The sequence below is a fragment of the Athene noctua genome, chromosome 16 (assembly GCF_965140245.1).
Source record: "Athene noctua chromosome 16, bAthNoc1.hap1.1, whole genome shotgun sequence".
NCBI lineage: Eukaryota > Metazoa > Chordata > Aves > Strigiformes > Strigidae > Athene > Athene noctua.
The window spans coordinates 16,738,322-16,751,949 of NC_134052.1; the positions used below are offsets into that span (position 1 = coordinate 16,738,322).

General features: G+C 57.8%; 1 protein-coding gene across 1 annotated transcript; it reads left to right on the forward strand.

Annotated features, from left to right (window-relative positions):
• The first annotated feature begins 5,543 nt into the window (after positions 1 to 5,543).
• Positions 5,544 to 13,149, forward strand: LOC141966883 (BPI fold-containing family B member 3-like). The gene is made up of 16 exons (XM_074920098.1): positions 5,544 to 5,613; positions 6,699 to 6,810; positions 7,110 to 7,812; positions 8,174 to 8,278; positions 8,385 to 8,507; positions 8,870 to 8,933; positions 9,336 to 9,396; positions 9,775 to 9,854; positions 10,470 to 10,637; positions 10,760 to 10,813; positions 10,903 to 11,070; positions 11,423 to 11,490; positions 11,821 to 11,863; positions 12,338 to 12,401; positions 12,510 to 12,586; positions 12,816 to 13,149. The coding sequence occupies exons 1-16, from the start codon at positions 5,575 to 5,577 to the stop codon at positions 12,888 to 12,890; spliced, it is 2,004 nt and encodes a 667-aa protein (XP_074776199.1). The 5' UTR covers positions 5,544 to 5,574; the 3' UTR covers positions 12,891 to 13,149.
• Positions 13,150 to 13,628: the final 479 nt, after the last annotated feature.

Below are 13,628 nucleotides of genomic sequence, written 5' to 3' on the forward strand. Positions count from 1 at the left end.
GGCAGACTTGCAGCCTCTTAACTTGTGTCATAAAGTCGGTTGATTTTGTCGGGTGTCTGGGGGGGGTCTGGCCCTGTTCTTTGCTCAGCTTAAGGCAGGTTTACTCCAGAATGACCCAATTCAGCCAGGGACAGAGAAAAGTGAGGCAAGCTCTTGTCTGGGTAATTGATGGTGGAGGGTCCTGGTGCTTCTGGGTGGGAGCTGCGCTGGTCTGGCAGCCGCGAAGCTCTGCTCCCACCAGGAGCCTCCATGTAATGTTTTCTCACACCTTTCTTCTCACCCTACAGCTGTGTCCAGCCGTGGACGCAGTGCTCAACCTCGTCAACGTAAAATTCACCACCATGACTTGTGAGTTGGCGTCCGTCCCTCCCTCCCTCCCCTTCCCCTGGCAAGGAGGAAGCACAGCTCCATCACCGGGGACAGAAAATCTGCTGAGCCCTGACTAGGACCGGGCGGGACAAACCCCGACAAAGGCCACACAAGTGTCCACCCCCCCTCGGTGCAGATTCGGGAGAAGCCGGCGCCGCGGGGCTGGCGGGGAGGGGAGCCTGCGGGGCAGGGGGTGACGCGTGGCTCCGGCAGAGCGGGGGTCTGGCGCCCGCTCTGCCCACGGTGAGACCAAGCGCCCCGCTTTGCTTCCGCGCAGCCGAGATCCCGCTTGGGACTGCTGGGACCCTCCGGTACGTTTTGCTGACCCCCCCCCGACGAGTGAAACTTTCATAGAGCTGGATTTGCTGCTGCCTGGCGCCGGGTCTGGCAGCGGTGACGTTCCTGCCACCCCTTTGCTCAGAGGCGTCGTCCTCAGCGCTGGGGGCAGCGGCTTTGGGAGGGCCCCAGACACGCCGGGCTGCGCTGTATCGCCTACCCGCCCTCAGCGCTCATCCTTTTCTGTGGAGGTTAATGCTGGTTTGTTGCTGAGGCCACGGAACAAAACATCCAGTACCTTGTACCTGGCAGACTACCTTTTTTGTTTGTTTGTTTTTGGAAATGGCATTGCTGCCTGACCTTGCATGTTTTCCTGCCCTCAGGCTGTGGAGGGTCGCTGCTTGGCACCAGGGGGTTGCCGAGATTGCTGGGGGCTCCCTCAGAGGCAGGAGAGACCTGCCTGCTCGGCGCAGATCCACTGCGAAGGGCGGAGGTGGCTTCCCTGAAGCCTCTTGAGCGCTGTTCCTGTCCTCAAAATCCAAACCACGTGCTGCCATAAGATCTTTGCCTTTCTGAAGTCTCCAAAAATGGACATGTCCCTCTTTACCGTATCTAAAATTAGCCAAAATGTCAGTAAAAAACCCCACCCCAGAGCACCAGTTTATGTGTTTAACTCGCACGGAAAGTAGGCCAAAAGCAGAGATTTTATTGATGCTAAAATACACAAAACCAGGAATTCCTACCCTCTTGATTTTCCTTTCGAGTATTCCCAGCCCCCCTGGCCAGAGCTGTGGCAGCGTTGGGCAGTGCGGGCAGGTGGTGCAGGCAGCGCGGGCAGCACGAGGTGGGCAGGTGGCGCAGGCAGCACGAGGCGGGCATGCAGGGAAGCACCGGAGATCCCGGCAGTGCCCGCCGTGGCCCCTTGGCCCCTGGCAGCAGCTCCTGCTCATTCCAGGGGTGCTGCGGGGGGTCTCCCCCTGCCCGACCTGCCGGGCATCCCCTACCTGCGGGAGAACATCAGCGGGTACGAGGTGAGCGCGCTGGCGCGGGGCGGTTGCTGCCCCCCCGTCGGTGCCGTTGGTCCGTCGGGTCTGAGCGCGGAAGCAGGTGTTAAATCCTGCTCGTGTGGTTTTTCTTGTCCAGCCCGCAGGACGCTCTGGTGCTGGACGTGCCCGTCACGGAGGCCTGAGGCGGGGGGAGGTTCGGCTGCTGCGAGGGCCCGACAAGATGGGGTGGGAGAGGGAGCGGCGGGGGCACTGGGGATCCCGGGCCGTTTCCTCCTCCTTCCTTGGCTTTCCAGTACTTTGGCTGCGCACACTGAAATCAAAAGCCCCCCCCGCCCCAAACCGAGCCTCTGGCCTGCCGTGTGTCTGGTGGAGCCCGTGTCCGGGCAGAGGTCAGGTTCCTTGACCTAAATAAATCACTTCTGCAGCAGAAACAGCCTGTGCATTGCTGTGCTGCAGGCAGCAGCGTGGGCTGCCGTCGGGGTGCAGCACCCCCATCTCCTTCGCGGGGCGGGGGGTGCCAGAAGGGGCCCCCCCTGCTCCTGGGGTGCGTGTGCTGCGGGAGGAGGGGAGCGTGTCTGCAGCCCGGGGGGGTTCGGGCTGCTCGGAGCGACCAGAGGGGCATTTCCACATCCGCGTGTGGGTTTGAGTCTTTCAGAAGTGCCTGGCGTTGTGGGTTATCGGCTGCATTGCAGATACCGATCCCGAGCGCATAGTTCACTGATTGCTGGATAATTACCTGTCATTAGTAAATCAATAAACAGCTTCGATCCTGGTTTCATTGAGCCGAAGTGATTCGAACGTTCTTTTCCCGGTGACAGGTACCTGCTGCAGAATTAAGGATATCTTTGAAAAGATCATTGTGTTTTGTGTTTTTAAGAAATTGTCCCCAAGAAAATCTCGCAGGGAGGGAGGGAGGGAGGCGCAGAGAGCTCCACTCGTTTCCTTGTGAGCGCTGCCAGAGCCAGCGGGCGATCGCTCTGCAGCGCTGGCAGTTGTCCTCGCCAGGAGCCCTCCGCAGCGAGGGAAGGCGCCATCACACCAGCTCCCCCGAGCGCGGGTTTTATGGGGCCTTCTCTCTTCATTTCACTGCAAGCATTGTCAGGGCCAAACACTTTTTTTTTTTTTTTTTTAAAGAGCTTTCCCTTATTGTTCTTGCAGTAGCTAATAAACAATCCAACAGTGTGAGGCCGAATCCCCTTAAGGAGAACAGAATATCTGTATGCAGATCTCCTCGGAGAAATCAAGGCTGGAAATCTCAGGGGGCAGACGGTTAATTTTTCATGAAACACTTAACCACGCTGTCGAGCTGCTCTGTCACGTAACTGGTGTTTTGGGCTCTGGGGCACTTGGTGGAGGTGCAGCCCCGGCCACGTGTGGGCACCAGCCCTGTCCCCTGGAGCCGAACACGGACCCGGCAGCCCCGATCCCCCGGTACTGGGGGATGGTCCAGCCTCTCAGTTAATGGTCCCAGAGGAGGGACAGAGCAAACCCAGTCTGCCCTGGCTCAGGGGTCCCCGCAGAGATGGTTCCTCGGGCAGAGAGGCCGCGCCTGGACGATGCCATCGAGGGGAGAGCAGAGCAGGAGGTTTCGTTTTTCGGCCGGGGGTAACGCGTTTCCCTCGGCCTGTGCTGGGCAGAGCCTGCGCCCCTCCAGCCCAAGTCAAGGCCTCGAAGGCTTCCCAGGCTCGTCCCTCTTCCTGCCTGCCCTTAGGGCTCCGTCTCCAGCTGATCCAGACACCAAAGCAGCCTCTGTTCCCATCAGTCCTATTCTTCTCCCCTTGACCAAGTCCGTTCTGGTTTATTCTGTTCCTGTCCTCACAGTGGTTTGGCTTCGTGTTCTTGGGGCTTTGAAAGTTGCTTTAGCAAGACCTGGACATCGCAACGTCATTCTCTTTATGGGAATCTGCTTCGGTTTATCCAAAATATTTAATTGTCGGAGACCTCTGCATTCAGCACCAGCTGGTGAGAGGCCAAGTTACTGTCATGCCCGAAAGGTCACTGCTCAGAAGCTATTCTCCGCGGTGCCAAAGTGCCCCTTTGCTGTGTGCTGGCCATTATCACGTCTGTCTTTATGGTAGTTGAGGTTTGTGTAGTGACTGCCCAAAGTATAAAGTGATTCAGGAGGGATGATAACATAACACCATCTTGTTAACACTCTCTTCCACCTTATCAAATGTCACGATCTAGCCATGACAGCAAGGCTTTGTGCTCCCCAGGTGCCTGCCTGATCGGGTTGCAAGGAGAGTGACAACTCCTGAAGTACTTTGGCACCTTTGCCATCCCTTCCCTGGCCTTTAGCTAAGATATTTTTGAAAGCTGGAATTAATGTGTGACAAAAGCTGGCTAATCTGCCGGAAATACTTATTTCCAAGTTTGCAGAAAGTATTAACTCCGAGCAAGCATTTTTCTGGACTGTCATTCTTCAGGGCTGGGAGCAGCCGCCGGCCCTGTCACTGATGAGCACAGCAGGGGTGTGAAGAGTTCACCCACCGCTGTCCCCTGGGCCGACGCATCCTCCGCTGCACCACGGGGACACGATCTGCACACGGGGACACGGCTGGTCTGTGGGGTTTCATTTTCCTGCCCCAAAGAGCTGCTGCTCTGGTGCAGCTCGAGGCGGGGGCTCCGTGTGTCCACGCGGTGCCGGTGATCGGGGTCGGGAGGAGGTAAAAGGGAGAAAACCAGCACGGCTGTGGGTGCTCGTGACATGGTGGCTCAGCAGAAACCTTTCTCCTTTTCCCCTGCCTGTAGCAGTAAAGTATCTGTCAGTAAATGAGCCGTGATGGACCAGGTAGGATGCAATTTTTCAGCATGGAAAAAACCTCCACAAACCCGAGAGGGTGAAGGCCTGGACAGAGCTGACCCTGGGCTCTTCCTCTCCTGCAGCACATTCGTTGCATGAGCTGGTGTGGCGGGGTGGCCACTTCTCTTGGTATGTCCACACTGGGATCAACAGTCTTCAGAATGACCCAGAGCCGGCAAGCTCTAGCCTGGGGGCACCCTGGCTTCCCGGCCAATGGCCTCACCCTCTGCAGTATCTCCCTGCGAAGCGCATCCCACCTCCGGGCGTGCTCTGAGGCAGAAGTGGTGGATGTGGAAATAACTCCATGCCAGTTATCCCAGTGCAGCGTTTCCCAATCGGGTGGCGTCTCTCCGAAGAGTCTGTCAGCTCAGGGTATCTGTAAAGCCGTGACACCGGGTCGATACAACTCGTCACGTGTCCCTGTTCCTTCCCAGTTCAACACCTCCTTTTCCTCAGTCAGCAAATGGATTGGGAGCCCTTCGGGTCGCTGGATGGGTGCTGGTGGCCTTGATAAACGTTGGGTAAGGTCACAGTCTGTAGGCAAGTCGGGGTGGGAGCGCTGGGTACGTCCTGCAGGGAACACCCGGCTCTATCTCCACGGTCTGTCTTTACACTGAGGAAGGTGCTGCCTGGTCCTTCTGTTGTCACCCGTAACGTGTGGCACGTTCCCACCGCACGGGCTTACGGCCAGGGCAGAACGCTCGGGGCTCCAGCACCAAAAACTAGAAGCACTTAACAGTGAGAGGTGGCCACTATTTTGACACATTTTTCAGTCAAAACTTGAATTTTATTTTAAAAAAAAAAGAAGGATTTTATCAGGGCATGACTTTTCAGCCATAGCCACGTCCTGACGCAAGAACAACCCAGTAAACGAGGCAGCGGTGTGCGGGCTGGCCGGGCCTGCCTCTGCACCCACGGGTCGTTGCTCAATGATTTACCTAACTCCTAACATCTCTAGGGAAATATTTGCAGTGGAAGTCACCAGGAACCATACAGTGTTTGTTTTTCTCCCCCCCCCCAATTATTCTGGATGTCCTCCATGACATCGTTTGCCTCCTTCCTGCTGCAGAGCTCTATATATGAAGACACTCGCTGCTGGTCACCTTCAGAAGACGGGACATGGGCTGGAGAGAGCCTCGCACTCAAGACCTTGGTCAGGTAAGAGCGAACTTACTCCTCAGGAAGCGTGTTCTGAGCTTCTGCTCCTGCCAACCTGAATGCTTCCACAGGAGAACCCTTAATGCTCGTTCGGGAGTAGCTTTTTAGGAAAAATTGTTATTCTTGCTTGCTGCCTGCCTGAATCATGCTCCTACAAGTAACGTGTGGTGGCTTTCACGACAAGTTCCTCAAGAACAGACGTGTGTGTGCATTGTATTTGCAGCCCTTGAAGAAGAAAAGTCATTTCCCGGTTTTCATAAACAATTATCACTGAAATTATTTTTGGTATAACACTATTATCTGAGATAGGTTTTTAGCTAAGGTGAATTAGACCTCTCACACTTGTTTTGACCCCCTTCTGATGTGCTATTTGTATTGAAATAGATTTGAGGCAATGAAGTTCATTATGGTTCCTTCAAAAAAATGAAAATTTACTTCAAGTTGTAGGTCCCGCATAAATATTTCCGTGACACAGAAACTTTAAAAACCATTTTCTCCTTCTCACACTTCTAGCAGAAGGTGCTTTGATGCAGAGGGAAGCCCCAGAGGTTTGATGTCTGTGCAGAGATGATGACATTGGAACAAGGAGGTGCTCTCCTTACCAGCTGTGTTGGGGCATCTGTCCTCTGTAGATGCCACCGATTTTCTTTCCGTGACTAGAGATGCTCGTGTTGTCAGGAACATCCTTTTTTCCCATCGTGCGGGATATGGGGTTTTGTTTTTCAGAGAAATTCCCACCCAGAGCAGACACACCCCAGATCTCCAGACCAGTCACCAGCAGCTGACCAGCACTTGGGGATCAGAGCAGGAGCAACCGAACAACCACTTGCTTTTCACTTGGCTGCTGTGACGGTCGGACTTTGGAGAAACTTGTTGAAGTTCTGCTTCCTCCCACAGGAAAGTCCCTCCAGGAGTTTTTCTGTGCCCACCAGCGTGGTGAGGAAGTGGGAGAGGTGCCAGCAGCTTCCCCTCTGACTTTGTTCTCCCTGACAGGCATTCCTCCTTTTTCTTTCCTCCATCCTCCTCTCTCCGCTGCCCTGTGCTCCCTCTCCCAGCGCTGCACTGATGACAATCTCTTTCCCCAGTTCTCAGGACCGAAGATGTTTGGGTTCTCGGCTGTTTTGCTCCTCTGCAGCCTGCTGACCCCTTCACAAGGATTCATAATCAGGCCCTCGGCTGCCAAAGCGGGTGTCAATGGTAAGTGTATGGAAGAGACAGGATTTATCTTTTTGTTCTGAGACCAGTTCTGTCCTTTCTGTTTCTTGACCATGCTCAGAAAATCAGAAGAGGGTCCAGATCCCTTCAGCAGTAGTGGCAATGCTGGTAATTTGCATTTATAAAGCACCTTGGGGATGGCATTCAGATATGTTACAGTGGCCGGTGCCACCACCCCTGCTGTGTAAAGAGGGAACCAGAGGGACAGTGGCGGGGAAGGGACAGCCAGGCTGACACAGCGAGTCCACATAGCTCACACTGACCTCTCATCATTTTTGCAGATCTTAAAGGTTCACAAGCCAAACTTGACCTCCAGAAGGTTCAAAGTGGTCGTGGCAAGAATCTGCTTGGTGGTCTCCTTGGAAAAGATAATCCTCTTGATGGAGTCCTTGGCAAAAATGGTGTCCTTGGTGGTCTCCTCGGTGGAGATGGTGCTGTTGGTGGTCTTCTTGGTGGAGGTAGTCTCCTTGGCTTAGATGGTGTCCTTGGTGGTCTCCTCGGTGAAGATGGTGCTGTTGGCGGTCTCCTCGGTGAAGATGGTGTCCTTGGTGGTCTCCTCGGTGAAGATGGTGCTGTTGGCAGTCTCCTCGGTGAAGATGGTGTCCTTGGTGGTCTCCTGGGCAGAGATGGTGCTGTTGGTGGTCTCCTTGGTGAAGATGGTGTCCTTGGTGGTCTCCTCGGAGGAGATGGTGCTGTTGGCAGTCTCCTCGGTGGAGATGGTGTCCTTGGTGGTCTCCTTGGAGGAGATGGTGTCCTTGATGGTCTCCTTGGAGGAGATGGTGTCCTCGGTGGTCTCCTTGACAGAGATGGTGTCCTTGGTGGTCTCCTTGGCAAAGATGGTGTCCTTGGCGCTCTCCTTGGCAAAGATGGTCTTGTTGATAATCTCCTTGATATTCTTGCTGGTCTCCTTGGCAAAGATGGTCTCCTTGGCAAAAATGGTCTCGTTGGCAGTCTTCTTGTTAGAAATGGTGGAGATCTCGCAGAGTGAGTGACGGTGGGAGTCGGGTGTCCTTGGGCAGCCCTTGGTGTGTCTGGGCCATGCTGGGGAAAGGAGGTTCTGGTGCAGAGCCACTGTCTGAACACACGGGGCCCCCCTTTCCCCTCCTGGAGTGGGTTCACAAACCAGGGTTCAGGTGCTGGGGGGCTCTGTAGGTGCCTGCCATGCAAAGGTGCCTTGTACGTGCCACAAGCTGCTCCTGGCTGGTGGGGATCCCCGCCGACCCAGGGCAGGGAGGACCCCGAGGCCACGGCTCTGCGATCGGCCGCAGCGTTGGGGGCTGAGGGGACCGGGCATCCACTGTACAAAGGGGCTACTTGCTGCTTTTCCCTTGTTTCAACCATCCAGGGTGAAAATTCTGAACAACACCCTTCCCAAAATAAGTCTGCGCTCCCTGCCAGGCTTTGGGCACCAGGTGGGCTTCAACACCCAGCTGCTGGTGGAGAGCACTAGGTACGGCGTGTCCATCGGGGGCACGGCACGGGGCTGGGGGGCTCCGTCTCTTTGGGAAGTAGACGGCCAGCAGATCCCTGAGCCGCGTCCCTGTGTCCCCCCGCAGCGCGCCGGGCAGCGTGCTCTGCGAGCAGGTGGAAGCAGATGCGGTCATGCTGGTGCAGGACAAGTGGGCGACTCCGCAGAACGAGGAGGGCTGCAGGACTTCTGACATAAGCGTCCATGTGAGGTATCACCCCGGGAAGCGCGGTGCTCGTGGCCAGCACGCGGCCCCCGCGGCAGTGGGAAATGGGCCACTGAAGGCAACACTTCTGTGCCTGGCGCCTCGGAGGCTGAACCCCCCGGCTGCTGCCCTCGGAGGGGAGCTGCCCACCTTTTTCTTAAAATGTGGGCTCCAGGAAGAGTATTTCTGGGTTGCGCTCAGAGCCTAGTGCTAGGCCAGCTTCAGAGGCTCGGTTTTGGCGATATTTTGGCAATGAACATGGCCCTGGAGAGCACAGGCGAGGCCTCTTATTTCTCTAGTGCAAAGTACTTTTATTTTCCAGCCATTAATCTATGTCACCTTTTATTTCCTGTTATCCTGTTACCCAGACCCAAAGTGCCACTTCTGGATCAGCCTTTGAAACACCAACTTAGCGATGCCCTGCGCGAGCTGGTGAGTCTGCAACGTGATCTTCATGTGAGCCGTCAGCGCAGGGCGGGCAAGGTGGGCAGCGCGGGCAGCGCCCGTGGACGTGGCTGTTTGCACAGCTGTGGGCTCAGCCGGGGCAGGCAGCCCGTCCTCCCCGCTGACGGGCACCAGCACCCTGCCTGCGCCGTTGCCCGTGCCAGGCTCTTCCGAGCCACGCGCTGGTTTAGCGGCTGCACTGGGCGAGTCTGACCCGGGTGGTGAACCCCCCCTGGGCTTAGAGGGGCCGCCCGCCCGCCCGATGCTGAGCGCTGCTGTCATGGGGCACCCTCCCAGCCCTGCCCGGCAGCCGCTCCCGCCCGCACGGCGCCTCCCCAGCAGAGCCGGGTTTTGCTGGTCCCAGGGCTCTGACCCCCCTCTGCTCCCTAGGGGTGCAGAATCGTCGGGAGCAGGCTCAGCGCGGTGAGCGCTCTGCTGGGCGCCGGGACCCGTAAGTGTTGGCACCCCCCTTTTCCTCTGCTCCCGAGCCAGCCCCTGCACTTAAGGTTGTTTGGTTTATTTTCACATTGGGTAAATACTAATATTTTAACTTCCTAAAAACCCAACTCTCAGCTCAAGCACAACATTCAATTTCCCTCGTCCCCAGCAGCAGCAGCCGGGGTTTCCTGCAGGAAGCCACTTCAGGAACTGTTGCTTTTAGAAACAACATTTTCTCTGCAAAATGGTGCTTTGAAGTGGCTTGTCCAGCTGGGAGCTCTGGGAGCGCTGGGAGCAGGAGCCGCTGCTGGTTCCAGCACCTCGGGGTACCGCTGGGTTTGGGGGTGGCCCCTCTGGTTGCAGCCTAAAGCTCCCTCCCTGTGTCCCACAGCTGCGCTCCCGCTCGGGGCTCTGGGAGATCTGCCCCCCTTCTCCGTCCTCAGCAGCGACGCAATCCAGCTGGAGCTAAACGTAAGTGCCTCCACTGTCCCTGGCCCAAAGCCCTTGACTTAGTGAGTTTGGGTAATTCAGCCACGTGTGGTGGCCACTTGCCGAAGGCTCCTCGTAGCCCAGCTGGAAAGCTTCAGGAAAGCTGGGAGGTGCTGGTGGTCCAGCAGTGTCTGCTCTAACGCCACCACTGGTCTCTATCTTACTGTTTACTTGCTAATTCTTGAGGGCAGCATGAGTCAGATTGGCTTGACACTGCTTAATGAAGCATAATTGCAGCACTCTCGTAGCTGTTAATCAGAAAAGCTTCACTTCATCCAGGAGCGGTGGTCACCGCTCCCAAGCAGGTTCCATCCATAAGTGGTTGATAAAAGTTTGGTATGTAATTGGTAACGACCACAATTGGGCCAAAAATATCGGCAACGCGTCCTCCCGAGCAGGAGACGTGCCAGTGGGTGAGGGGAGGAGCTGCGGCACCTGCAGCCCTGGGCTCCGCTGGAACGGGCTGAAGCAGCCCCAGGTTTACTAAAGCTTCGACTAACCCCACGTGAGCCCCCCGGTGGGGCCCACGGGCGGGCAGGGTGCGACTGCAGCCCCCCGAGCCCTGCTGACGTCCCTCCCCTGCTCTGTCCCCTGCAGCTCCCCGCCGGGGACACGGTGGCCTCTGCTCAGGGACCACTCGCTGCCACCCTGCTGCTGGCCACGGGCCACCCGCCGCGGCTCGGCCTCCCCCAGCGCGCCCTCCGTGTCCTGATGCAGCCGGTCCTGGGGCAAGGAGCCTTCAGCCGCAACATCACCGGCTCCACGGTGGGTCACCACGGCGGGTTGGGGCCCTGGTCGCTTTTGGGTGACCCAAGGGTGCTCGTGGGGCCCAGCCCAGCACGGGCTGTGCACAACCCCTCCCGGCCCCGACGCCGCTGTCCCCGCAGGTGCCCGATAGCGTCTCTCTGTCCACGTCCGCCCTCGTCCCGCTCATCCCCCAGGTCAGGCGCCTCCTCCGCGTGTTGATCCCCAACCCCACCCCCCCCAGACACGCACAGACCCCCTTGCCCTGACCCCCCGCCCCGTGCAGCTCGCCCAGATCCTGCCCCGCTCTCTGCCGCTGGAGCTGCGCCTGTGGGTGCCCAACGAGCCGGCGATGGCCCTGAGGGACAAGAGAGCCACTGCCACCCTCAAAGCCTCCATCGACATCTTCAGCCCGGCCCTGCAGTCCCAGAGGCCCCTCTTCTCCCTCGACACGGTGAGTGGGCTCCCGGGGGGGCGCAGGGTGACTCTGGCTGTTCTGTGGCAGCCCCGCGGCTTGTCCTGGCCCCAGCCCTGCGGCGCCTGTACTTTGGCATCTTCAGAGTGGTGGTGCCTGGTCCTTTACAAATGCTCATAACCAAGCGCAAGTGAGATGTTTAAGGAATAATACAAAATAAAGACAGGAAGGGTGAACCCCAGGGAGAGAGGTACATGACGCCATCCATCAAAAAAATGCCATTTCTAGGCACAGACGGGTGTTTTGTCTCAGAATGGGTTATTTACAAATACTCTGGGTTTTCTATTCAGTCTTGGGCGCTACCTCATTTCTTCTGTTGTTCCAATTTCAGGACGTGGTTCTGAATGTCGTCCCGTGGGTCTCGGATGGCAGATTGCGGGTGTCTGTGGCTCTGGACAGGTAGAGCTGCGGGCGGGGAGGGGGCTCTGCCTGGGGACGCTCCGGGAGCCCGACACCCTGGGGCCGGTGGCAGTGACTGGGAGCGCGGTGTAGGCGTGGTAGAGGTGTCAAGGGCTGCCAGAGCTTTCCTGCCTCTTCCCGGCCCCAACCTCTGCCCCCTCTGAAGTCATGAGAGAGCTGTAAGAACGTTGCCCTGTTTTCCAAATCCTTGTGTCCGTATGTGGGTGAGACAAATCCCGGACCAAGAAAGAGTCTGAGCAGCGTGTGGAAAGCTTGGGGGGGGGCTGCACCTGGTGCACCCCGACTCCACCTTGTTTTTATCTTCTGCAGCATCAGCGTGACACGGGCACCCCCGGGACTCAACCTTCTCGGTGTAAGTGCTCACAGCTGGGGACGGAGGCGCTGCGCGAGCGGTCTGATGGCCAGAGACTCCGTGTAGGGAAGGAGAACCAAAATGCCAATTTTTCTTCAGTTTTTATTTTCTTCTTCTCTTGGCAGAGGCCAGTTGTTGCCTGCCCTGTCGATCCCCAGTGCCCTGGGTGTATGTGTTCACTTGTTGGCAGCGCACGGGGGTGTTGGGGGAGGAATAATCGGGAGAAATGACCCAAAGAGCATGTCCCTGTGCATTCCCTCACCCTCAGTCCTGGAAGGGTTTCGCTGAAGGACGCTTCCCAGCGTTTGTGTTTCATGGCTCTGAGCATCCTGCAGGGACAGAACTGAATTGATAAGCAGGAACAAAGCTGAACTGATGAGCAGGGACAGAGCTGAATTGATAAGCCTGACCTGGCTGGTTTCATCCCCGTAATTGTTGCTCTCGTCTTCAGACCCACGTCTCCTTTCCCCACAGGTCTCCCCGCTCGCAGGGTGGCTCAAGAGAGTCCTTGAAGCTGCGTATGTCCCTGCCATTAACGGTACAGCCGGGCTCTGGGTCCCCTCTTCTCTCAAACTCTCCCCCTTCCCTCGCTGCCTGCGTTCGGTGTCCCACCCCTGTGACGAGGTGTTTCCGCTTGCTCTCGCAGATGCCCTGAACGTGTCAATCCCTCTGCCCAACATCCTCAACGCCAGCCTCAGGGAGGCCCAGGTGGACGTCACCGATGTAAGGATCCGTGTGCCCCAGCGCGGCCGGCCGGGGAGCGAGGGACGATCCCCCCCGGGCAGGGCCCTGCCGAGCCAGAGCCCCCCCGGCCACCTCATTGCCCACGGGCTGCTCAGGGTTTTCCAGGGGCCTGTGTTGGGCCCCCAGGAAAATCACTCCGGGGATACAGGGAAAAGCTGGTCAAAGTCCGAATGAGAAAACGGAATGTTTTTTGTGCTGCTTCTCGCAGGCAGACGATTCTCTCCACCAAGCGGCTCTGAAGGGATCCTGCTCGGGAGGGGCCCCGGCCCAGCTCAGGGGCTGAGGCAGGCGCCACCCGGCCCCTCTCTGCTCCCTCCGGCTCCCTTTTCCCTCGAGTGACCCCCTGCGCTGCCGCTGTGGCCCGGGGGGGGACACGGGGACAGAGGTGACCGTCTCCAGTCCGTCCTGGCACCGCGGCTGGGCTGGTGGGTGTTGGGGGGTTCTGCGGTCACTCCTAACGTCCGCAGCCAGGAAGCTGAGCTCTTTCTTAGGCATAAGGGTCGCTCTCATGTTGCTCTTTCAATAAAATCTCTGTCTCAGTATTTCTCTCTCGGAATTATTCGGTTGGGTTCTGGCGGCCGCATCCCTTGGTCGCCGCCGCGGGCAGCGCAGCCGGAGCCGGGGCCGGACCGCGACAAGCCGGTACCGTCAGGAGCTGCCCCCGCAGCTCGGGGGCTGCCCTCGGGCTCACGGGCGCCGCTTGTGCCAGGCCGGGGGGGCAGAGGACGGGCTCGACGGGGCGGGTTTAGCAAAGCACGTGCTGACATTTGCCTCCCTGCTGCTTTGTGCAGGGGTGTCTTACCCCCCTATTGTGTAAGGTGCACCGGGTCGTTCCCAGCGCGTTTTATCTCAGGGGGTCGTTAAGTGTTGAGGACACCGGGACAAAGTGCCCTTGTGTGCTCGGAGCGAAGCAGCGACCCGGTCCCCCCCCCCACGCAGGGGCTTTTCCGAGGCTGTGGAAATAGTGTCTGTGGCTGCGGGGACGAGAGGGATGAACCTCAGGAACTGCTTCGCAGGTCGA